The sequence below is a fragment of the Equus quagga genome, chromosome 7 (assembly GCF_021613505.1).
Source record: "Equus quagga isolate Etosha38 chromosome 7, UCLA_HA_Equagga_1.0, whole genome shotgun sequence".
Lineage (NCBI taxonomy): Eukaryota > Metazoa > Chordata > Mammalia > Perissodactyla > Equidae > Equus > Equus quagga.
In genome coordinates this window covers 26,709,620-26,734,044 of record NC_060273.1, presented here as the reverse complement: position 1 = coordinate 26,734,044, position 24,425 = coordinate 26,709,620, and the positions used below count along the sequence as shown (strand labels likewise).

The 24,425-nt window shown below is 35.2% G+C and overlaps 1 protein-coding gene across 5 annotated transcripts in view; it reads left to right on the top strand.

The window, feature by feature from the left end:
- AUTS2 (activator of transcription and developmental regulator AUTS2) overlaps positions 1-24,425 on the top strand; it is a 1,146,910-nt gene that overhangs the window by 533,786 nt on the left and 588,699 nt on the right. For 4 of the 5 annotated variants that reach the window (XM_046666258.1, XM_046666259.1, XM_046666256.1 and 1 more), the window contains exon 4: positions 3,496-3,531. The exons of the other annotated variant lie outside the window; for it this stretch is intronic. In XM_046666258.1, the coding sequence (XP_046522214.1) occupies positions 3,496-3,531 (36 nt within the window). The remainder of the gene's footprint in view (positions 1-3,495; positions 3,532-24,425) is intronic. 5 annotated transcript variants of the gene reach the window in all.

Here is a 24,425-nt window from a genome sequence, read left to right as displayed (position 1 = left end):
CACCTATCTCCACCTCCTCCCGGGGGGAAGTCCATCTGCCTACTGATGTATAATAGCACAGGTCTCTCAGGCGTCCTGAGATGCTATACGGATATCCTTTGTTAACCGATGAATGTCCAATTATTTGTAGATTCGAAGGGGGAGAGACAAAGAAGAATACTCACTCCCCCATCTTGGTGACATCCTGTTTGTTCATTTTTTAAAAACACCCTTTCGTTTTTCAAGCCTCGGTGTGACTCACAGCCTTTTCTGGATTCTAAGCTCTTTTGCTTGGACAGAGTTTGCCTTCTCTCTTCAAGCAAGAAAAATGGAAGACCCTTCTTCTCATTAGAAATTGACTAGGGAAACATAGAAAGTTGAAACCAACTTGACTCCATTAGATGGTTCGGTGGTGAGGGCGTCACCACCTGTCTGCTTTCCTAGGCCTTTACCTCGTGGTGTCTGTCTCTTCCTGTAACATGAGAAAGCAGTACCAATTCCTAAATGCACATGGGTAAATAAGTAACTAACATAACACATTTCGAACAATAAAAAGCTGTTTATAAACATTTATTCCATTTTTGTAGCATAATTTGGTGTTGCCCATGGTTTGAGGTGTTTATGGAATTTTTGACTTGGAAAACTGTTAAAGCTATCAAATATTTTCTGCTATATTTAGATACAAATTTAGATTAGGCATGCATGACCAAGACTCTTCTGGGCCTTTTGGATAGCAAGGACCGGGGATATAGTGTGTATTGTGAGCTATCAGTGAAACCCTGACTCCTGCCCTGTTGTTGGTCTCAAAACTTCTGTTACCTGTATCTGATGGTGGAAGTTCTATTGGTGACCAGGGTGACCACTGAATACAAGGTCATAGCCAGATTCTTGGGGTTGTAGAACTGGAAGGAGAAATCTCTTTGTTTCAGAGATGTTGTTTCTGTTCAAATTCTCTAGCTGTGATTGAAGGGAGCTGGCACTTGGCCAAGAAAAATATGGTGGAGGAGGGAAATAAAGGGAGGAAACATCAATGCCATGGACATTTGACAAAGTAGATTAGAAGGATTTTTCTACAAAGTTCTTTGCCAAGTGTAGAAATCACATATTAGTGCCACAAATCTTTTCCTATTCAAAAAAAATATGGTGAGTACAGTGGGTTCGCAGCTGTGGGTACCCTCTGACTCTTAAGTTCTGTATGCTTTCTAGCACATGCTGAAACCTGAGTGGACCTTTAATGTACTTGAGGATCTAGTGTCACTGTTCCTTCATGTGTCTCTCTGTGCATGTGCATGTGTGTGTGTGTGTAGGGGGGAGTATTTTAAGGCAGGGTGCTTAAATGCTTTGTTGCATTATGTTAATTCCTCGGCAGTGCAATCAAATTCACGTCGTAATTAAAGCTGTCAGTTGGAAGGCAAGCCAGTCGCCACGAAAACACAGCATAACAAATGAAGTGAAATGATTCTGCGTGTAGCTATACAATGCTTCGCCAGGCATGAAATTAAATAAGTAATTTGATGTTGACATCAGAAATTGAAATGATACCCACTGTTCCCTCATTCAGTCAGACCTGCATAAACAATAGCCAGAACAAATATGCACAACAAAGCCCTCTTCTCCACCCAGCTCCCTGAGTAATGTACAATATATATGCAAAATGAGTATAACAGAGCTTTCTGAGACCTGAAGGATGTCATTTTCTTTGGTATACAAAAAGATGATATGTACATGCGGGTGGGAGGTGGGTCTTGAGGGGGAACTTCTGCTTCTGGGATAGAATACATTTGCAGGAAAGGGGAAAAACCCCTGAAATAAACTAGTATCTTATTTTCTCTGAGAAATTCATCCTAAAATGAGTTTACCTCCCAGAGTCATGACTCCAGCCTGGTGGAGATCTAACTTGGCTTTTGCCTTCCTCTGCTCCATGGAGGGCTCTTGGTGCTGAAAACAGATGATGCTGTCACATGGCTAATCAATGCTATGAGAAGCTGTCTCCATGACTTCTTTGGACCTCCTTACATACCATTTATGGGATCAAGAATGCAGCACGATTTTTTTAAAGCAAGTCCAAAGTGCAGAATCACACATCTATCATCCTTCATTCTCCTGAGCTTGTCTGAAACACTGAGGTGAAGAAAGTTTTGCTTTGGGAATTGCATTTAGGAATGTCCTGGAGCACACTATCCTTGTTTGATGTGTATGCTGTTTGTGCTCACAGGACTATATTTCCTTCTCAAAACCAGTTTAAATCAAGAAGAATCATATCTACTATACTTTTGGAAATGTTAAATTTGTCTAAGCCTTAATTTCCCCTGTACAATTCATTCATTCATTTATTTAGACATTAATTCAATAAATACTTATTAAATGTGTGCAAGACGTTGTCCTAGGCTCTGGAGAAGCAATGATGAGTAAACCAGATGGTCTCTGCTGCCTCTAGTTTGCAGAGCAGGGGCAGGACATTTAGGTGAAAGAGCTACAGCTCAACTGAGTAATCATTGCATCAGAGTGAAAGTCAGGCCACTCCAGGAAGGTGTAACACCTGACCCAAGCTAGTCAGTGAGAAGGCCCTGCTGGTACAAGGACGCCTCGCTGAGACCTGAAGACTGCCTCAGCAGTAGCATTCTTTTTGTTTCAAGCTCATTTGTGTCCTCTCTTGTTCATGAAGGGGACACGAAAAATTAAAGAATTTGTAATGAGAGGTTTTAGAAAAAAAAGAAACATACAAACAAGAACTAATCACAGACAAGTTTACAACACAAACCAAGTTCTTTTTTCGGCCTCTTTCTCCAAAGAAGAGATGCCCGGTGTACCTTTCAGAATTATTGTTTTTTTTAGTTCGTTGTGTGTCAGAATTCCAGAAGCCTAAATTGATAATTTTTGTGACTAAAACCTTCAGAAAAATGGTGCTTTTCAGTGCTTCCCTTTACCCACACATTCTTTGCATTTTAGTCTACTAATTCTGTTTACAAAATGTCTCATTTTTGTAAAGCACTCTGTGTGTACTAACTGGCGCCTTTAGGGAATACACTGGCAAGTAGGTCATACACTGGAAAAGTCATCCAAACCCACTGGGCTTTTTATTTTCAAGTCAGTCTGGGCTTTTTCCTCTTGCCTGCCCCTTTGTGGCCACAAAACTGAGTAGCTTGAGACCAGGACATTGAATGTCAGCAAGTCAGGGAGGCAGGCTGATGCATGTCTGTTTAGTCTCAGTGCAGGACGAAATGCCATCATTAATTCATTACTCAGCTGCCTGTCAAATAAATTGGCAATTATGTCCACTGCGGAAGCTTGGAATTCAGTAAATAGCACGTTAGCATCTCTGAGTTGTTGAGAGATGTAAAGGGGAAAATTAAGCAACACAGTATTTGTATCAGTAGCAGATGACAAGGGGCAGCATACACTGCTTATGTGATGTAGTGATGAAAAGCCTGCAAAGGGCTGGTAATGAGCTGTGTGGATTGGAACGTGTTAAAAGCCATTGCTGATTTTCCACTTTGTCTTTATGCTTTATTGCAGAGTTCAGCTCCTTCCAGCTTGGGAACAGGCTACTTCGTAAGTTTATCTCTACTTCCACATGTGTGCCTTGCATTGGCATTGATTTACTTCTATAATGTATGCTCATTAGGATGTGGAAAATATCGAAGAAATTCCCTCTCAGTCCTAAAGAGCAGACTGATATCCATCGTTCTGTTAACAATTGTTCTTATTTTTAAAATATAAAACTTGCTGGGCCCTTGGGATCATAAGTCAGTCTGAGATGTATGTCTGGTTCCTGGCACCCGGGACATTTGCTCCTTACCTGGCCGTGAGAGGAGGGAGATACCGGGAAAACTGATGGCTCATGCCACCTTTCCTACATAGTTGTCTTTTAGAAAGAAGTGACATGGAGGGTGGAATTCAAATTATGCATTGAGGTATTTATTCACTTATAAGGTTTCTTGAAGAAATTCCCACCATTTACAATGAATTGCCATTTTTTTTTATTTTGATGAGATGTGGTGTTTAATAGGTGGCCTTTAGATTTTCTTTCAGCAATCACTAAACTCCTCATTTTAGCAAATATAGGTGTATTATTTTATTTCTAGACCTTATTCTCTGTCTTTTGGGAGGGGTAGAGATGGTAACACACCTTAGGGAATATCACAATATTTTTCATAGAGATATTATCACTGTTTCTTTTATTTATAGCAAAATTATCCTTTTTGGATTCATTAATCCCTTCCAAGATATAAGCAAAAAAGAGTTACAAATAGGCATTATTTACACAACAGGATAATATGCCAGTGTAGAGGTTTGTTGTGAAATTTAAAGGAATTGGATTTGTGTTTTAAATCGTGAACACTGATATACTCTTAATACCTGCTCAACATTTTCGGAGAAAATAATGAAATCATGAGTATAAAATAAAGTGGAAAATAATTACTGGTTCAGTTTAGTTACCTTGAAATTTTTCCCCTCTAAAATGCCAATTACTGTGGTTTTCTTCTGCCTACACATTTCCCTCCATACATTTACATTAAATATATGAAAGCCAGCATAATCTCATTGAATAATAAGTCTTTTTCGAGGTTGGTAGAAATGACATTTTCTGAATGTTGATTTTTTTTTTTCGGTCTTAATCGATGATATGAGGAGAAAAAGGATAAAGAATTTTTGGTACCTGCTTAATACAGTCCGCGCGCTTATCCTTGCTCCTTATTGTGGCTGAATATTCATGTTTACAGAAACAGGCAGGATGCTGAAGCAGTATTCTGCTTCAGCAGTCGAAATAACAGAAGTCATCCCATCTGCCATCTTTTCACACCAGGCTGAATGTGGGTTGAGATGCTGGAAGTAAAATCTGGAGACTACCAATGTCTATTCTCTATCCAAAAGCTAAATTCTCTTTGCTTTCTTCAGCAGAACAAGGCCAAAGCACCTAACTTAGCCCTTGATCACTTGCAGACTGAACATTCTAGTATTTTTTTTATTGTCAATATGATCATTCTGAAGGTCATGTCTAGAAACAACGAGAATTTTATTAAGCTTTTTGTCACTTATTTTTCCATTTCTGGGAATGTTTATTCTAATTCTCTGATAATACACTCTTATGAATAAAGAGTCTTTGCAATTATGAGTCTTAAATAGTTTTTACATTTACACAATGTTGGGTGAGTATAAATGTTTTGCCTTATTTTGGTAAAATTATTCTTGGTATTACTTTGCTTATATAAAAAAGTCTGTAGTATTACTAGCTTACATGGAGAAGATACATACCAGATGTATGTTCGGCTCTCAACTATGACAAAAATGTGCAACTTAGAATGTGTTTCCAATAATATGATTATTATATCAGAGTGCAAAATGCATTGATAGGATTGCCAAGTCCTCATCAAAAAGTCTTCTATTTCAGTTTTCATTCTAACAATATCACACGTAATACTTAATTTCAGGTGCTAATTTCAACGTCTCTGAGTTTCACACTTTTGAGTGGAAATAGTATATTCACAACTTATAGTGTTTTCATGCCTACATATTCTTTGTACTGTGCTTTATGATTTGTGGTGCTGTAATAGCCTTTACCTCTGTCTGTAATGAAGGCTAACCATCAGGTAAGTGGAATGCTGATTCTTTGACTCTCTTCAGCATCTCTTTCAAGTGTGGACAAAGGCAAATCACCTGCAGAGTTAATGAGCTATTAATGCAATTGAACCATAATGTGAATTCTGGCATAAGAAAACTGAAGGCACTCACCTCTTCGGTTTAACAACCTGGAACTATTTTCTTAAATACTGTCTCATGCCCCAACATTACTCTAACTACAGAATCTTCTTTCATTTAGCTTTTACGCTCCTGTAGAGTTTTTAATGAACTAAGGTAAAATGTTGACCATTGTGTATTCTAATAAAACAGATACCCACCTGAGTATATGCATTGTGCGTGTGTATGTACATACACACACACTATGTTCTACTTTCTTTTAGTTCTTTTCATTTATTGGTAGTGATAAGTTAAAGGTTTTGAAGAAGTCTTTATTTTTGATTTAGTTATATTTGTTTATATCCTTGGTTTTGTGTTCCAAAGATGTCTGCTTAGGTCTGTCACTTTTCCAATCCATTTATAAGCTGAAGATTTGAGAAATGAGAACAGCAGCTAAAATCAGTATTTACATAAGCATATTGCAAAGAATTCTTAAAGTAGACAAAATAGAGAAGGATTGGAACAAACTTCACATTTTTGGGAGCTTTTGAATAATGTGAGTGTTATACACACAGACACGCACATATATATATTCATTACAGACTCATGCACAGCTCATACTCTAAATATAAATGGAAGTATAGTCTAGTTGGAATCTATTTGCTTTTTCTTTTTGGCAAGAGTACTAAAACTTGTTGGAGTGTGTAGGATTTTTTCTTTTTTTAAAAAACATTAATACAGTGAACACATTCTTTTCAGTTTAAATGTTTTTGGCTGTAGTCTCTTCTTATACATGAATCCGAAGTTTATTATGCATAGCAGATAATTAAGAACCTAGAGACAGAATGATCTGAAGACTAGTTGTACGCCTTGGGCAAGTTGTTTGATGTTTCTGAGTCTGTTTCCTCATCTGTACCTACCTAATAGAGTTGTGGATATTAAATGGGATAAGATATTTCATGCACACAGAACAGCACTTGATAATAGTAAATAATAAATGTTGTCTTATGTTATTCCCACTATGGTGTGTGATGGAATTATCTTGGTCTCATTAAGTGGCTGTGCAATGTTGTGGTGATAGAGAATTACCACCAAAAAGTAATGATATGAAAGTAAATTTTGTAATTTGTGACTGTAGAATAGGAATATTTTATTTTCCTTTCATTCTTGTAGCTTTCTCAGAAGCCTAGGATTTTGTTTGATCAGATGTGTACCAATTTATTCTGTATGTGAACATAAAACAAATAAGGAGTTCACTCTTTATGATCCTCTATGATAACAATGATGTTGGAATGAACTATCTATAGGCTGTTGACAAATTATGGTTGTTCCCTTTAATTTGTCTAGGTCTTGGGGTTGGGCTGGGAGGTTAAGAAAGACCTGTTCAACATATTCATTATATGAAGTTTTGTCACATGCTTGCTGCTCTCTGATACCAAAAAGAAAAGTGGATGCCCTGGCATACCTAAATGAAGTAACTAAAGGCAATAGAGTGAAAAGACTAGTAAAAACATCTCATGGTTGCCAGTGGTCTGGTGTGTCATCACATGAAAGATCTGGACTCATTCTTTACAAGCATTTGACTCTGTATACCAGTAGTTGGGAGCTACCATTGGGGTAGGAGTGAGTTACTTGTCAGGCTGAACTTCAACCCTGGTATAAAGGAAACCTTTATTCAGCTGACATGTCCTGCCTGCTTCTCTGGATAATTTTCAACCTTCTTCTAGGTTTGAATCTTAAGTGTCTTAGACCCATAGTCTCAAATAACTTGGATCTTGCTTTTGTAAACTCCAGTGATCCAGAGATTTTTCTTAATGGTTCTCAGCTAATAATTTTCATATTATCCATTGGATCACATCTAATGATAGATACACTTTAAGGTTATCAAGGAAACCAAGCTACTTCTACCTTGTGATTAGAACTACTGCATTATATAATAAAGGGAAATTGTGTAGTGGTACACATCTTAAAATGGGATTTGTGTAATTAACTGTTTTCCTGTGCAGTTGAATTACTTAAGAAGTTGTGTTGATAGTGCTGGTAACAAGCAATATGTGCAAGATATTGACCTGTGGCTTTCTATTCAGAGTTATAAGGTCATAAAAGAATTAACTTCTTTGCTCCGTTCTAAGTTTTTGACTATAGGCCTTTGAAATAGCTCCTGTTTTTCTTTGCTGTAATTTGTATAACTCACAAAACTGATTTGTGATATTCTGTGTAACTGTAGTTGCTTCTCTTTAAATCTCAGAGTGGATTTTATTATTAAGTGAAGATGGAATGAGTTTCTTTCAAAAGATCAGGCCTTTTTTGTTTTTTTACATAATTGTTTATTTAATAGATCAGGCTTTCTTTAAACATGCACTTCTTTTTTATTTTTTTATTGAGGTATAAATGGCATACAATATTATATTAGTTTCAGGTGTATGACATAATGATTCAATATTTGTATAATTGCTACCTGATCATGACAGTAAGTCTAGTTAACATCCATCACTATACATAGTTACAAAGTATTTTTTTCTTGTGATGAGAACTTTTAAGATCTATTCTTTTAGCAACTTTTAAATATGCAATACAGTATCATTAACTATATTCGCTGTGCTTTACATTGCATCCTCATGACATATCTATTTTATAACTGAGAGTTTGTACCTTTTGATTCGCTTCACCCATTTCACCTATATCTGTGAGTGTGTATGTGTGCTTTTTAGAGTTCACAAATGAGTGAGATCATATGGTGTTTGTCTTTCTCTGTCTGGCTTATTTCACTTAGCCAATACCCTCAAGTCCATCTGTGTTGTAGCAAACTGCAAGATTTTATTCTTTTTTATGGCTGAATAATACTCCATTGGATGTATACGGTATTTTCTTTATCCATTCATCTATGGATAAACACTTTAGTTGTTTTCATATATTGGCTATTGTAAATAATACTGCAGTGAATATCGGGGTGCATATATTTTTTCGAGTTAGTGTTTTCATTGTCTTTGGATAAATACCCAGAAGTGGAATTGCTAGATCATATGGTAGTTGTATTTTCAATTTTTTGAAGACCCTCCATGCTGTTTTCCATAGTGGTTGCACCAATTTACATTCCCACCAACACTACACGAGGGTTCCCTTTCCTTTGCATCCTGGCCAACACCTTGTTATTTCTTGTCTTTTTGATAATAGCCATTCTAACAGGAGTGAGGTGATCTCTCGTTGTGTTTTTTTTTTTTTATTTTCGTTTTTGGAGGAAGATTAACCCTCAGCTAACTGCTGCCAATCCTCCTCTTTTTGCTGAGGAAGACTGGCCCTGAGCTAACATCCACTCCCATCTTCCTCCACTTTATATGTGGGACGCCTACCACAGCATGGCGTGCCAGGGTGGTGCCACGTCCACACCTGGGATCCGAACTGAGAAACCGCGGGCTACCAAAGCCGAACGTGCGCACTTAACCGCTACGCCACTAGGCCGGCCCTGTCGTGGTTTTGAGTTTCATTTCCCTGATGATTAGTGATGTTGAGCATCTTTTCATGAGTCTTTTGGCCATCTGTAAGTATTCTTTGGAAAAATTTTTACTCAGATCTTCTGCACATTTTTTAATTGCATTGTTTGGTTTTTTGCTATTGAACTGTATGAGTTCTTTATATATTTTGGATATTATCAGATATATGATCTGTAAATATTTTTTCCCATTTAGTAGGTTTTCTTTTGGTTTTGTTGATGTTTTGCTTTGCTGTGCAGAAGCCTTTTAGTTTGATGTAGTTCTACTTGTTTATTTTTGGTTTTGTTGCCTTTGCTTTTGGTGTCAGATCCAAAAAATCATTGCCAAGACCATTGTCAAGGAGTTTAGCACCTATGTTCTCTTCTTGGAGTTTTATGGTTTCAGGTCTTACGTTCAGCTTCTTAATCCATTTTGAGTTAATTTTTGTGTATGGTGTAAGGTAGTGGTCCAGTTTTATACTTTTGCATGTAGCTGTTCAGTTTTCCTAACACCATGTATTGAAGAGACTGTCCTTTCTCCATTGTATATTCCTGGCTTCTTTGTAAATTAATTGACCATGTATGTGTGAGTTTATTTCTTGGCTCTCTCTTCTCTTCCATTGATCTATGTGCTTATTTTTATGCCAGTATCATACGGTTTTGATTACTACAGCTTTGTAATATAATTTGAAATCAGAGAGTGTGATGCTTCCAGCTTTGTTCTTTCTCAAGATTACTTTGGCTAATTGGTGTCTTTTGTGGTTCCATACAAATTTTAGGATTGTTTGTTCTACTTCTGTGAAAAATGCCATTGGAATTTTGACAGGGATTGCATTGACTTTGTAGATTTCCTCGGATAGTATAGACATTTTAACAATATTAATTCTTCCAGTCCATGAACATGGAATATATTTCCATTTATTTGTGTCTTCTTGATTTTGTTTTATCAGTGTCTTACAGTTTTCAGTGTACAGGCCTTTCACCTCCTTAGTTAAATCCTAATTTTCCTAGGTATGTTATTCTTTTTGATGCAGTTGTAAATGGGATTGTTTTCTTAATTTCTCTTTCTGGTAGTTGATTATTAGTGTATAGAAATGCAATAGATTTTTGTATATTGATTTTGTATCCTGCCGCTTTACTGAATTAGTTTATTAGTGCTAACAGTTGTTTTGGTAGAGTCTCTAGATTTTTCATATATAATATCATGTCATCTGCAAATAGTGATTATTTTGCTTCTTCCTTTCCAGTTTGGATGCCTTTTATTTCTTTTTCTTGCCTAATTGCTCTAGCTAGGACTTCTAGTACTATGTTGAATAAAAGTGGTAAGAGTGAGCATTCTTGTCTCATTCCTGATGTTTCAGCTTTTCACTAAACAGACACTTCTGACTTGTCTTTCAGTAAGTTTTAAGCACCTTCTCTGTCAGTCACTGTTCTAGGTGTGGGTTATAAATATGATAGGCCCTGGCCCTTCTCAAGGCATTTAGTTTACTGTAAACCCAGATCCTTTCCTTCCTTTATGATGCTTTTAAATATTTCTGGCACGTTGTATTTAAGTAAGCATATTTGGGCTCTGCAGAGAACGTAGCATTGTTTATAATGTTCCTATGGGTTTTAACTGTAGAAGTGCAGATACATCAACTTAGCCTCGACTGCATCCCCATCCAAAGCAGAAGAAAGTCTTCTTCCTCCCCGCCTGCCACTACTTGTGGTAATGCTGGGAGAAAATTTTGTTATTCAAATAGTCATTCATAACCTGTTGATTACTTACAGTTAAGATAAATAATGCTAAGTATTCTTAACACGTCTCTCAAATAAGACTCTAACATTTATATTTATTAGTAATTAGCTCCGAGTTAATGAACACTGGACATTACTTACTGACAAGTTTCCATTATAATGGAAATATTTTTTAAAATCTTAATTCCATTTAGAATCCCATCAGGGGTATCCAGTTATTATTGGGGCATTTGAGATTATTGGTAAAGACTGAGTTGGGAAACAGTTCACCAGATGGAGAGTTCAATTCATTTTAACTCTCAAGTGTATATTAAACATCTATTCTTAATTCCTAAGATAAATGAGATTTAAGCTTGGGTGTCAAGACCAGGGTACATAGTTGAATTTGATACAAGGGAAACTGATCAGACCTATGAGAAGTGTTAGTAGGGCACCTGGGAGTATCTGTTGGGTCGGTTAATTGTAGGAGGCTTAAGTTGTGCAGAATTTGATGGATGTTTAGATTTTCAACAGATAAGGAGAAGGTTGAACAAAGTTTGAGGCAGAGGGAGCAGCAAAAACAAGAGGGCAGAGAAATAGCATCATAGTAAGGAATTGGTTTGACTGTATCACATTTCTGGAAAAAGGTCGAAGTTAGGTTGGTTAATTACAGTGAATGTGGAACTAAGCTGGCAAGGGAGTTTGTTAAGTGGGAAGGAGATGGTTTATAGGTAGACCCAAACTTGACTTACTGACCTGTTAAAAATGAGAGATGTTAAATCAAGGATTGATGGCTATCATGCTTCTTTTACTTGGAATAGGAATCCCAGGGAGAAGAGATTCAATTTTAGAAAGATAATCAGTTTGAAAGTTAGACTAGGTAGTTCAAAATTTAAGTGCATATATATCTTCAGTGATAGTTTAAAGAGGTGACCAAAATAACAGGGAAAACAAATCATTGCCACCCAAATTTAAATTTATATTAATACATATAAAAAAGAAGTAGTACCTTGTAAGAACTTCAGTATGTCCTTGAGATTCAGCTTTATGCCTATCACAAAATATCTTTGAGATGTGGTTGTAGATGTAATTTCCCTGAGTGACCCCTAACAATTACCCAAAGAGTCACCGAAGTAGATGTGACACATTGGCCTCAGAGGCCTATTCTGTATCCAAAATGAGTACTAAAATGTTTTATTATGTAATATGTAATACACAAAAAATATTTGGTGTGAATATGTTGTTTTGGTTATAGTAGTAAAACAAAAGCCTTGGAACCCATCACTCAACTTAAAATGTAGTACGTTACTAATGCTTTTGAAAGTACCTGTGTACTATGCAGAAACATCTAGGCAAATACAGTCAGTTGCTCTTCCTAATGGTAAACAGTTACACATTTTTTAACTATAACCTTTAAAATACTACCCTGAACTGTATTTGTCTCCTATAAAGTACGAAACCAGAACCTACACTTTAGTAGGTGGTTTTGTGAGGTTAGGAACCACAGACTTAATCTTTATTACGCTGGAGGGTTGATTTATACCTCAACTAAGTATCTACTTTCTGACAGACTCTTCCACGTAGTCATAGATAAACTCTCTAATTTCAAGGACCTTAGACCAAAAATATAATTCTGTATTCCATCTCCAATTGTGACTCTTTTTTCCATGTTTTTGATTGGTTGTTAACACTGTAGTTTTGGGAAGGGGATCATTGAGCCATAAGCAACACACCCTGATTAAGTGAACATTACAAGTTAAATTCCGATCAGCAGACATTTAATCACATGTAGAATCTCTACAATGGGATGACTCTTCAAGCTCACAGTGTGGATGTTGTCTTCTGTCTTTACGCCATTTTTAGCTTCAACTTCTCATTCAGTGCAAGGGAATTGGAAATTTGGTAACAGAATATCAGATGAGAAAGGATCAATTAGTGTCTCCAGTTGCCTATAATCCCTTAACACTCTCGTTTTCTCAGCATTTATATGAGGGAATAGGCTAAGTATTTTTAAATATTTGCTACCTACAGGAATCTATATTGTTGGCGATTGCAAACTCTACTTAAGGGGATAAGATGAAAACCCAGGTGCTTCTGATGGATGTGGGGAAATAACCCTCGGACTGGTCTCCTGTGCTCTCAGCCCGCCTCCCTTGCTCTTCAGATTTGGAGAAAATAAATCATTTTGGAGAAAGAAGATTTTATCAGCTACTGGATTAGGTAATTGCTAAAGGGCCATTGGTCAAATATTTCAAGATCCATGATTCTAGCTACCTTACACCTAATTGTCTGCCACTTAGGTGTAAGTAAGCACTGTGGGACCAGTGCTTTCAATTGGTTTTGCTGCCTTTCTTCACTGTCCCTTGAACTACGGGCACGGGAGGCCATAGTCCTCTTACTCCTTAATGAAGACTCTTCAGGGTCAGCATTGAAAGAAGTCCAGATTTTGTTTGAGTGACCAAGTCTACCTTTCTTTGAAGTTAATAATGAATAATGTTTTATATTTGTGTTAAGTTAGCACATAGAAAATTGAAGCTGTAGGCTCATTTTGCTCAATAGCTAATATATCCTGTTGATCATAGAGATGATGCAGTAAAGGCTTTAGCAAAGTGCATTGACAATCCCAGAGGGAACAGACAGGTAAATTCAGAATGTACCTTTATTTCTATTTTCATTTCTTTTTTAACCTGATACTTGCTTTAAGGAAGGTTGTCTTATCTTTGTTGGAGAGACAAAGTAACAGAGTAAACCTTATGGTTTACTACCCACACAACCTTTATTTTGATAGATTTATCTGGCCTGGAGTTTTATGGACTATCAATCAGAATCTTTCAGATCAAAGGACTCATTCCTTTGCTTAGCTGCTTTAAAAAATATTTTCCCCGAAATTGTAAATTACATGCCTGTCAATCCATTGCATAAGAAACTTATAGCTTGGTGAAACAGCAAGAGTATCGTTTGAAAAGAGGTTGAAAAACACAACTGGGGCTTGTTAAAAAGGAAAAGTGCTATTTTAACTCCAAGTGTCACATTTTCCTATAGTCAGCTCTAGCAGTAAACAAGAGTTATTGGACGCTTAGATAGTTTGAGACACTTCACTTATCTCCCAATACTTGACTTCAGAAGCCAAACATTTAAAATGCATTTTGCTTGAGTAAAAATGTTTATCCATTTAAAATACAATGTTATTTTAACAAAAGCACCCTGGTGACAAGCTGTTTAGATACAGCACATTTAATAAACTGTCAGGTCTTGTACACGTGGACTTAAAAAGACCAGTACAGTTACCCAAGGATTGGCATTATAAATCACTGTTAACAAACCTTAATTTGCTCAGTAGGCTAATGAATGGTCTCCAATTTTCTTATAGTAATTAGCTTCACTAACAGTCGTGTTAAGGGGAACTGCTTATACTACATTTAATTTCTGTTCTGAAATCTTTAGTATCTGGTTTGCAGGACAAAACCAAAACAAAATGAAAAACAAAAGAAAACAGCTGTTAGTCTCTATTGACAACTCCCTGGTGATAAATTCAGGTTGTGGCTGTTTTCGAGTAGAAGCATTGCCAAAGGTGATGTCTGTCTATTAGGGCTTATAAACTATAATGTACTAGCAGATTTGCCGTGGAGTGGTGAAGCCGGATAACTGCGGTGTTTCCTGTCTAAATGTTCTGCTGTGTGTAGTGGCCTCTGATTTTAGGGAGCCATTAAAAATGCAGCAAGGCATAACAGCTGTGGTTCCTAGTGTACTCCTAATATTTCATATGTTCATCACATCTCATAAAATCTTGCCCAGACCAACAAGTGACTATATGTACAGCTGGACTGCCCCAGAAGGAAATTGGGGAGAATCTGAATCATGTAGGTAGCATTCTAAAAACCCACCAAGAACTCAACCAAGCCCACAAAGTGCCATATTTCTCTAATTATTCCCAAGAGTTCTCCATTTCCATTTTAGTCCCTAAAGAGAACATTCACATTTTACCTTATGCAAGAGGATCCTGTCTTTCCTACCTTTGTGGGATATAGGCCTGACTATGCCAAGGGAAGGAGGGCTGTGTCCTGTGCAGAGAAAGCATAGGAAGCTAGCATCTCAACCCTAAACCCAAAGGAGACAAGAAATTTTCTTCCTTTAAAGTTTAGTTAAAATACATTTTATGAATAACTTTGTAGCAGAATTAGCTCTATATGATATGAAAACCTGATTTCTCTGAACAAAAGGAGCATTAACACTAGAACATTCTGAAAAGCAAAGGAAATTAGAGAATCTAATGTATTCTTTTAATCAAATATTAAACAGCTAAGCATCATGACCAGATGGAAGCCGTTAAGTTGCATTTGTACAGAGGCATAATATAGTTACAGTTATTTTCATCTGTATGTTGCTAAATTGCCAGCTTTCAATTTGGTAATTAAAATAGACCTATTATTTTGGCTTTACATAGTCTTAGAGTAAGAAGGGACTTCAGAAATCACCTTGTGATATTGTACAGTATTTGTCTTTCTCTGTCTGACCTATCTCACTTAGCATAATGCCTTCAAGGTCCATCCATGTTGTCGCAAATGGCAGGATTTCCTACTTTCTCATGGCTGAATAATATTCCATTGTATGTATATACCACATCTTATTTATCCATTCATTCTTTGATGGACACATGGGTTCTTTCATATCTTGGGTATTGTGAATAATGCTGCAATGAACATGGCTGTGCAGATATCCCTTTGAGATACTGATTTCAATTTCTTTGGTTAAATACCCAGAAAGTAGGATTTCTGTATCATACATTAATTCAATTTTTAATTTTTTGAGGAACTGCAATACTTTTTTTCCACAGTCACTGTACCAATTTGTATTTCTACCAACGTTGTATAAAGGTGCCCTTTTCTCTACCCCCTTGCCAACATTTGTTATCCCTTGTCTTTTTGATAAAAGCCATCCTAACAGGTGTGAAATGATATCTCATTGTGGTTTTGATTTGCATTTCCCTGATGATTAGTGATGTTGAGGACCTTTTCATATACCTTTTGGACATTTGTATGTCTTATTTGGGGAAATGTCTATTTGGATCCTTCGCACATTTTTAATTGGATTATATGATACCACTTATATGTGGAATCTAAAAAAACTGAACTTGTAAAAACAGAGAGTATAATGGTAGTTACCAGGGCGAGGGGGTGGGGAAATTGGAAGATGTTGTTTATAGGTACAAGCGTACAACTAGTAGATAAATAAGTTTTGGAGATCTAATGCACAACGTGATGATTATAGTCAATGATACTCTTATAAACTTCAAAGTTGCTAAGAGACTAAATCCTAACTGTTTACAATACAAAAAAGAAATGATAAATATGTGACATGATAAAGGTATTAGCTAAACTACTGTAGTAATCATATTGTAATATATAAATGTATCAAACCAACACATTGTATACCTTAAACTTATACAATATGTCAATTATGTCTCAATAAAATATTAATTAAAACATTTGTAAATCACCTTGTCTAACTGCTGATCTGAAACATAACTCAGAAAGCTAAGTATTGTTAGGATAGGCTGACAATTAGGACTGTGACTTCTGTCATCCTGGATTTTGGCCTGCAGTTGGCATAGTTGATGGTCACATCAATTTTCTTACCATCTACATTTCACTATTCTGTTCTCATGATAACAGTGACGGTTAACTAAGTCTTTTTCATATGTTGTGTTGTTAAATCTTTGTTCTCATTAAATATATATATATATGTATATACACACACTCACACACATACATATATATAATTGTTATTATTTTTTACCTCTGTTTAAGTTTGTCATGGTGCAGTTAGTACATTTGGGCCATTATTAAGCTGGTGAAAATCACCCGCTGCTGTTAAGTGTGATTCTTTATCTTCATCCAAGTCATTAACGGTAAAATACCAGTGCTCCTAGGTTTTTCTCACTGCTCTCCTTGTAAGGCCTCTTCTTCAGGGGATTTGGTATATGCTGGCTGGCTATTATAGGTTCTAAGTATTTATTGGTGATTTTTATTTTCAGCCTCAAAAGAAGTCAAACATTCTTTCTTTGTTTATCTATAATACATTTGGAAAGGGTTTTGAAACAATTGTGGACGTGCTTAATGTAGTTTTGTTCATGGTAGTCATTCTGTCCAATTGTTTTTTAAAAAATTAACTGGACATTCTCATGTAGACACTTTCGTTCTTCTGCAGGATGGCAAAGTAATTGACAATTAACATATACTTATCATAAATTTAGTTGTGATGTGAATGTATTCATAGTTAAGCCTGTTTAAATTATTCTAATATATGTGAACAAGCAGTATTATCTAAAATAGGTAAAAGGACACACTGTAAAAGAAGTACAATTTGATATAGTATTTCATCTCCTAACAGATTTGCATAAGTAATAATTAGAAAAGGAAGATAAATGAAAAACTAATTATTTATAATAGGTCTGTGTTACATGCATGGCATCCTAAATATGAAATTGTTGAATTGTGACACATTTAAATTTTGAATATAGAAGGGATAATATGTTCATTTTTTAAATTGTTGCAAATTCTAAATTAGTAGGGCCATGAAATTAATGAAGTTTTTGTTATTTTCGTCTCTGTGCAATGACCATCATCACATTCTGTTTTCTTGATCTTTCAAATGAAAAGTTGACTCAAGATGCTCTTTAAAGGGGCCTTTTAATGTAAGCATATCTGTGGATATGTTGGTAACACTGTTGTACAACCAATTAAGAGGCTATACGTGTTCAGGGACCATTTTTACAAGTAATGGTACCTATTATTCGCTGCCTGAGCACTGTTGGAGTGAACTTCATTCAGTCTACAATCACTTAAGTTCTTTAACTCAGAATGTTAGCAAGCAAGGATAAAACCAATGCAAAGTCAGCTGTTTATGTAAATCTTATGAAAAGTTTGGTCTTCATTAGTCCTTTATGACAAAAAGGATCTCTTAGTCCTCTTTAGCTGGGAGAGCGGTTGGAGTTGAATTTCCCTAATTCCCCTGTCTTATTGCCTAAGTGAGGCCTCATTGGTTGATTGCTGAAATTTTGAGATACCTTTTCAGTGTTCACAGTATTGGAGTTCAGTATTATAGCAGAAAAAAAAAAATCTGCCTTGCTTATTTTCCTGATGTGAGGTGTGCATTGTATTATATTCTACTGGGTGTAATTTCTTTTTTTATGTCGCCTATTTGTACTTCATTGACCATGATTTTACTGAATTTAATTACCATAAATCTTTATAACTATTTTTACTTCTGTATATTTGTGTTTGACACAGTGTTTACTACATACATGAGTTGAATCTGACACCTGGTTAGGAATAAGTGTTTATTGAGTGTTGACCATGTGCTAGACTCTTACTCTAATCAATTTACATATATTAATTATTTAATTCATAAAGTAATCTGTAGAGTTTGAACTATTGTTATTCTCATTTTATAGATGACAAAAATGAGGATCAGAGAGAGTAACTTTCCCAAAGTCATGCAACTAGGAAGGGTTCAAGTTGAGAATTGAATTCAATAATATAAAACTATCCTGCAAAGATGCTGAGTATTTATTTTACATTGAGGAGTTGGAAAATAGGATCTGCTTTTTTTTTTTTTAACTTTTCAGGAAAATATGTCAAATGATAAAGTCTGTCTGTATTTGTTTTATCTCACAAACTAGACAGTAGAACAAGTGGGTTCTTATCTTCTGATTATTATCCTTTCAGTCAATCATAGAACCTTAGCCTTTCTCACAAACAAAAGTTTTTATGGGTTTTTTTTTTAAATATTTATGCCTCATAGTGTACATAGGCCAATCTAAATAAAGCCGGACCTATGCAAAGGAGTGAACTAGGTAGGCCCCGAGTTTCCCAAACCTCTTTGCTTTTGTGAATGGCATGGGAAGCTTTTTCTTTTTTCATTAATAAACTTTATTTTTTAGGACAGTTTTAGGTTCACAGGAAAATTGAACTAAAAGTGCAAAGAGTTCCCATGTACCTTTTGCCCCCACACATGCACAACTTTCCCCACTAACAGCATCTTGCACTGCAGTGGTACATTTATTACAATTGATGAACCTACACTGACACATCATTATCATGCAAAGTCTGTAGTTTACATTAGGGTTCACTCTTGGTGTTATATATTCTATAGGTTTGGACAGATGTGTAATGACATGTATCCACCATGTATACCACCATTATGGTATCATACAGAATAGTTTCACTGCCCGAAAAATACTCTTCACTCTGCCTATTCAACCCTCTCTCCCCTCTAATCCATGGCAATCACTAATGTTGTTTACTATCTCCACAGTTTTGCCTTTTCCAGAATGTCATATAGTTGGAATTATATAGTGTGTAGTCTTTTCAGATTGACTTCTTTGACTTAGTGACATGCGTTTAAGATTCTTCCATGTCTTTTTAAGGATTGATAGTTCATTTCTTTTGAGTGTTGAATAATATTCTGTTGTTTGGATGTGCCACAGTTAATATATCTATTCACCTAGTAAAGGACATCTTGGTTGCTTCCAAATTTTGGCAATTATGAATAAAACTGCTATTAAAATCTGTGTGCGGGTTTTTGTGTGGACATAAGTTTTTAGTTCATTTACGTAAATATCAAGGAGCACAATTGCTGAATTTATGGTAGGGGTATGTTTAGTTTTGTAAGAAACCATAAAACTGTCTTACAAAGTGGCTGTACCATTTTGCATTTCCATCAGCAATGAATGAAATTTCCTGTTGCTCCTCATCCTTGTCAGCATTTGGCATTGTCAATGCTTTAGATTTTCACATTGTAATAAATGTGTAGTAGTATCTCATTGTTGTTTTAATTTGCAATTCCCTAATGACATATGATGTTGAACATCTTTTAATATATTTACTTGCCATATGTATGTCTTCTTTGGTGAGGTGTCTGTTTAGGTCTTTTACCCATTTGTTAATTGGATTTTTCATTGTCTTATTGTCGAATTTTAAGAGTTCTTTATATACTTTGGATAATAGTCCTTTATCAGATGTGTCTTTTGCAAATATTTTCTCTCAGTCTCTGGTTCTCTTCTCATTTTCTTGATGGTGTCTTTCACAGAACAAGAGTTTTTCATTTTAATGAAGTTCAGTTTATCAATTATTTATTTCATGTATTGTGCCTTTAGTGTTGTATCTAAAAAGTCATTGCTGTACCCAAGCTCACCTAGATTTTATCCTATGTTATCTTCCAGGAGTTTTATAGTTTTCCATTTTATATTTTGATCTTTGATCCATTTTGTGTTAATTTTTGTGAAGGGTATAAGATCTGTGTCTAGATTCTTTTTTCTTTTTTGTATGTGAACATCAAGTTGTTCTCCCTCATTTGTTGAAATGACTCTCTTTGCTCCTTTGTCAAAGATCACTTGATTACTTATGTATCTATTTCTGAGCTTTCTATTCTGTTGCCTTGATATGTTTTTCTGTTCTTTCACAAATACCGCAGTGTCTTGATTACTATAGAAAAGTAATAAGTATATTACTTAATACTTATATTTTATAATAAGTCTTGAAGTTGAGTTGTGTCAGTCCTTTAACTGTTTTTCTCCAACATTGAGTTGGCTATTCTGGGTTTTTTGCCCCTCCGTATAAACTTTAGAATCAGTTTGTCAATATTCAGAGAATATCTTACTGGGATTTTGATTGGAATTGCTGTAGATCAAGTTGGGAAGAAATGACATCTTGACAATATTGAGTCTTCGTATTCATAAACATGGAATATCTCTCCATTTATTTAGTTCCTCTTTGATATCTTTTGTCAGAGTTTTCTAGTTTTCCTCATTTAAGTCTCGTATATATTTTGTTAGGCTATTTCATTTTTGAAGGTGCTTATGTAAATCATAATGTGTTTTTAATTTCAAATTCCACTTGTTCATTGCAGATATATGGGAAAGTCATTAGCTATTGTAATTTTAGCCTTGTATCCTGCAAGCTTGCTCTAATTACTCATTAGTTCTAGAAGGGTTTTTTTTGTATTTCTTTCAGATTTTCTACATAGACAATATTGTTATCTGCAAACAAAGAGTTTTATTTTTCCTTCCCAATCTGTATACCTTTTATTTCCTTTTCTTTATTTTCTTTTCTTTATTGCATTAGGTAGGACTTCCAGTATGATGTTGAAAAAGAGTGGTGAGGGGGATATACTTGCATGGTTCTTGATCTTTCAAGAAAGCTTTAAGCTTCCCATCATTACGTATGATGTCAGCTGTAGATAATGTGTAGATATTTTTAATCAAGGTGAGTAAGTTCTCTTTGAGTCTCAGTTTGCTGAGAGCTTTTATCATGAATGGGTATTGGATTTTGTCAAATGCTTTTTTCTAAATCTATTGATATGATTACATGATTTTTCTTCTTTAGCCTGCTAATGCTAGAGATTATGTTAATTGATAATCGAATGTTGAAACATCCTTGCTTTTCTAAGATAAATCCTACTTGGTCATTGTGTATAATTCTTTTTATACATTGTTAGATTTGATTTCCTAATAACTTATTGAGGAGTTTTACGTCTGTTTTCTTGAGAGATAGTGGTCTGTTGTTTTCTTTTCTTCTAATGTTTTTGTCCAGTTTTGATATTAACGTAATGTTAGCCTCATAGAAGGACTTATGAAGTATTTTCTCTTCTTGTCTTCTGAAGAGATTGTAAAGAATTGCTGTAATTTCTTCCTTAAATGTTTGATAAAGTTCACCAGTGAACCCATATGGATCTGGTGCTTTCTGTTTTGGAAGATAATTAATTATTGATTTAGTTTCTTTAATCAGGCCTATTCAGATTATCTATTTCTTCTTTGTGAGTTTTGACAGATGGTGACTTTCAAGGAATTGGTTCATTTCATCTAATTTATCATTTGTGGCATAGAGTTCTTCATCATATTCCTTTATTATCCTCTTAATGTCCATGGGATTTGTAGTGATGTCTCTGCTTTCATTTCTGATATTCATAATTTGTGTCTTCTCTGTCTTTTTCTTAGTTAGCCTGCGTAGAGGCTTATTGATTTTATTGATCATTTCAAATAACCAGCTTTTAGTTTTAATCATTTCTCTATTGATTTTCTGTTTCCAATTTCATTGATTTCTACTCTAAGTTTTATTATTTCTTTTCTTCTGCTTGCTTAGGTTTTTCTTTGCTCTTCTTTATCTAGTTTACTAAGGTGGAAGCATAGATTATTGATTTTAGATCAATCTTCTTTTCTGGTATATACATTCAGTGCTGTACATTTCCCTTTAAGGACTGCTTTCACTGTATCCCACAAATTTGGATGTTTTCATTGTCATTTAATTAGAAATATTTCATCTCTCTTGAGATTTCCTCTTTGATTCATGTATTATTTAGAAGTATGGTGTTTCCTGGGAAGTTATTTGCTTTTCAAAACTATCACTTTAAGGGCATCCACCCCTGGCCAACCTAGAAGCGTCTGATTTGTAACAAGCTCCTCAAGAGATTGTGGAGGAGTCAGACTAACACATGTTTATAGAGTTTAGTTGTACATGCACATAATGTGATTTGAAAGTAACCTCAGGAGTTGTAATTACCACTTGATTTTATTGGGAACACATTTGTGTTAGCATATGTTTTTCAGCATCTTCCCTGTTTTTGCTATAGTATAACTTGTCCAAGACTCATTTAGATATTTATCTAAATCTGACCTTTTATTTTACTCGATCATTTTTCTGCCATGTAGTTACCTTTTTATACTCACGTAAAGACTTTCATTACTTTCTGGGAAGGATGTTTTCATAATTGGGAAAAGCAGGAAAAAGACTGCATTAGTTCCTGCTGGAAGTACTGCTGTGGCTCCAGTTACTCCTCTACTGGATAGAATTGCCCAGTGAGTTTTATTTATATTAATTTACTTCTTTGTAAATAGAATCTGTATTTTTAAACCTGTCAGTTTTTGTGTACACAAGATTTTTTTAAGCAACAGATAGCTTAACATTTGTACTCGTGATTCTGTTCGTCAATCTAATTTACTGCGTTTTAACTAATTTTATTGTTTTCTATCATTTAGCAATAGGTTCATTCTTGATTCATTTACTCTTTTAAAGCTGTGGAATTATACGTATATTTTTCCCTTTCTCTCATTTTCTGCTTTCCAACTACCCCCTCCCCCTCTGGTCCTATAACATGATAAATTGCAAAACATGAGCCTGAATAATAAAGTATTGCTTTACTGATTGCTAAACATATATTATAGTGCTTTTAAACTCATTTCAGGTCATTGTGGGGCCAATTAGTTTGATTACAAGCATGTAAGCTGTCATATGTAAAGCCTTCTGCTTCTTGGGGTTTCAGTTTCAAATCATGAAAACTAAGTGCTCTGTACTTCTTTGTGTACACAGCTCACTTTTAATATTTTGGAAGAAACCTATGTGTCTTAGAAAGATCACCTACAGTTTCAGAGCCTGGATAAAGCTAGTGTGCAATTTTGGGGCAGTCATACTGTTTTTTTTAAAAATTTAAAAGTGTGTATGTGTGCATGTGTATAAGTAGGTGACTATCAAAACCACCTCTTTATTTTCATTTTTGGATATAGTCCACATGTGCAAATCATAAAAACTTTGGAATGTAAACATTATTTGGTGACTGATATTTTGTCTGTGAGAGTGGAAGACTTTCAGAGAATTAAAACAAACAATAGGTTATAATGCAACACGCTCAATGTAAGGAAATACTCCAAGAGTGTTTGTAGATAGAAAAATAAAATCCTAAAGTATTAAAGGTTTGTAGAGTTGATGAGTTTGTGAAAAGATGGTTTTCAAAGTAAGAGTAAAATTATGACTCCCATACATTATAAAGTGTACACGTTTTAAAGATTTTATTTAACTAATAATGATGAAACTAGGCAGATGTTATAACCAGTTCAAAGGAGACTCCAAAGAATAGACCGCTAGAATCATGTGCTACATCATGATGTTTTGGTCAACAACAGACTGCATAAGATTAGAACAATATAGCCTACGTGGATAGTAGGCTATATCATCTAGGTTTGTGTAAGTACAATCTCTGATGTTCATACAATGATGAAATCACCTAACAGTACATTTCTCAGAAAGTATCCTTGTTGTTAAGTGACACATGACTGTATAGATGAAGAATATTGAAATGAATATGTAAATGGAAGCAGAACTGGCTTTGAGGGAAATCATTTGAGCCCCTACCTGACAAGACAAGCCCCTGCTTGATTATAGACAATAATTGTTTTGCATTGCTATCACATATCTACAACTTACAGAGTTGGAAATTAGCTCCTATGTAATCAGAAAAATATAATGCTGAAGAATACGCTAGAGACAATGCATAGTGTTTCCTTGAAGCCCAAATTTTCTGCTATTTGGTCAAAGATAGTCTCAAAGGAAGGTTGGTTTTATTAGATTTGGTGTGATTGTTTCCATGGACACAGCAAAAGTGTCAATTCAGTATATAAGCCTTTTTATGTTTGCTTTTCTTGAAAGATTTTACGAGAATCTTGCAGTGCACTTTCAGAAGTCTGTAGTATTTGCTATCCTGAGGCATGAAAGGCAAATCCAAGAAACTTTCTCAACCACCTGCAGTACCT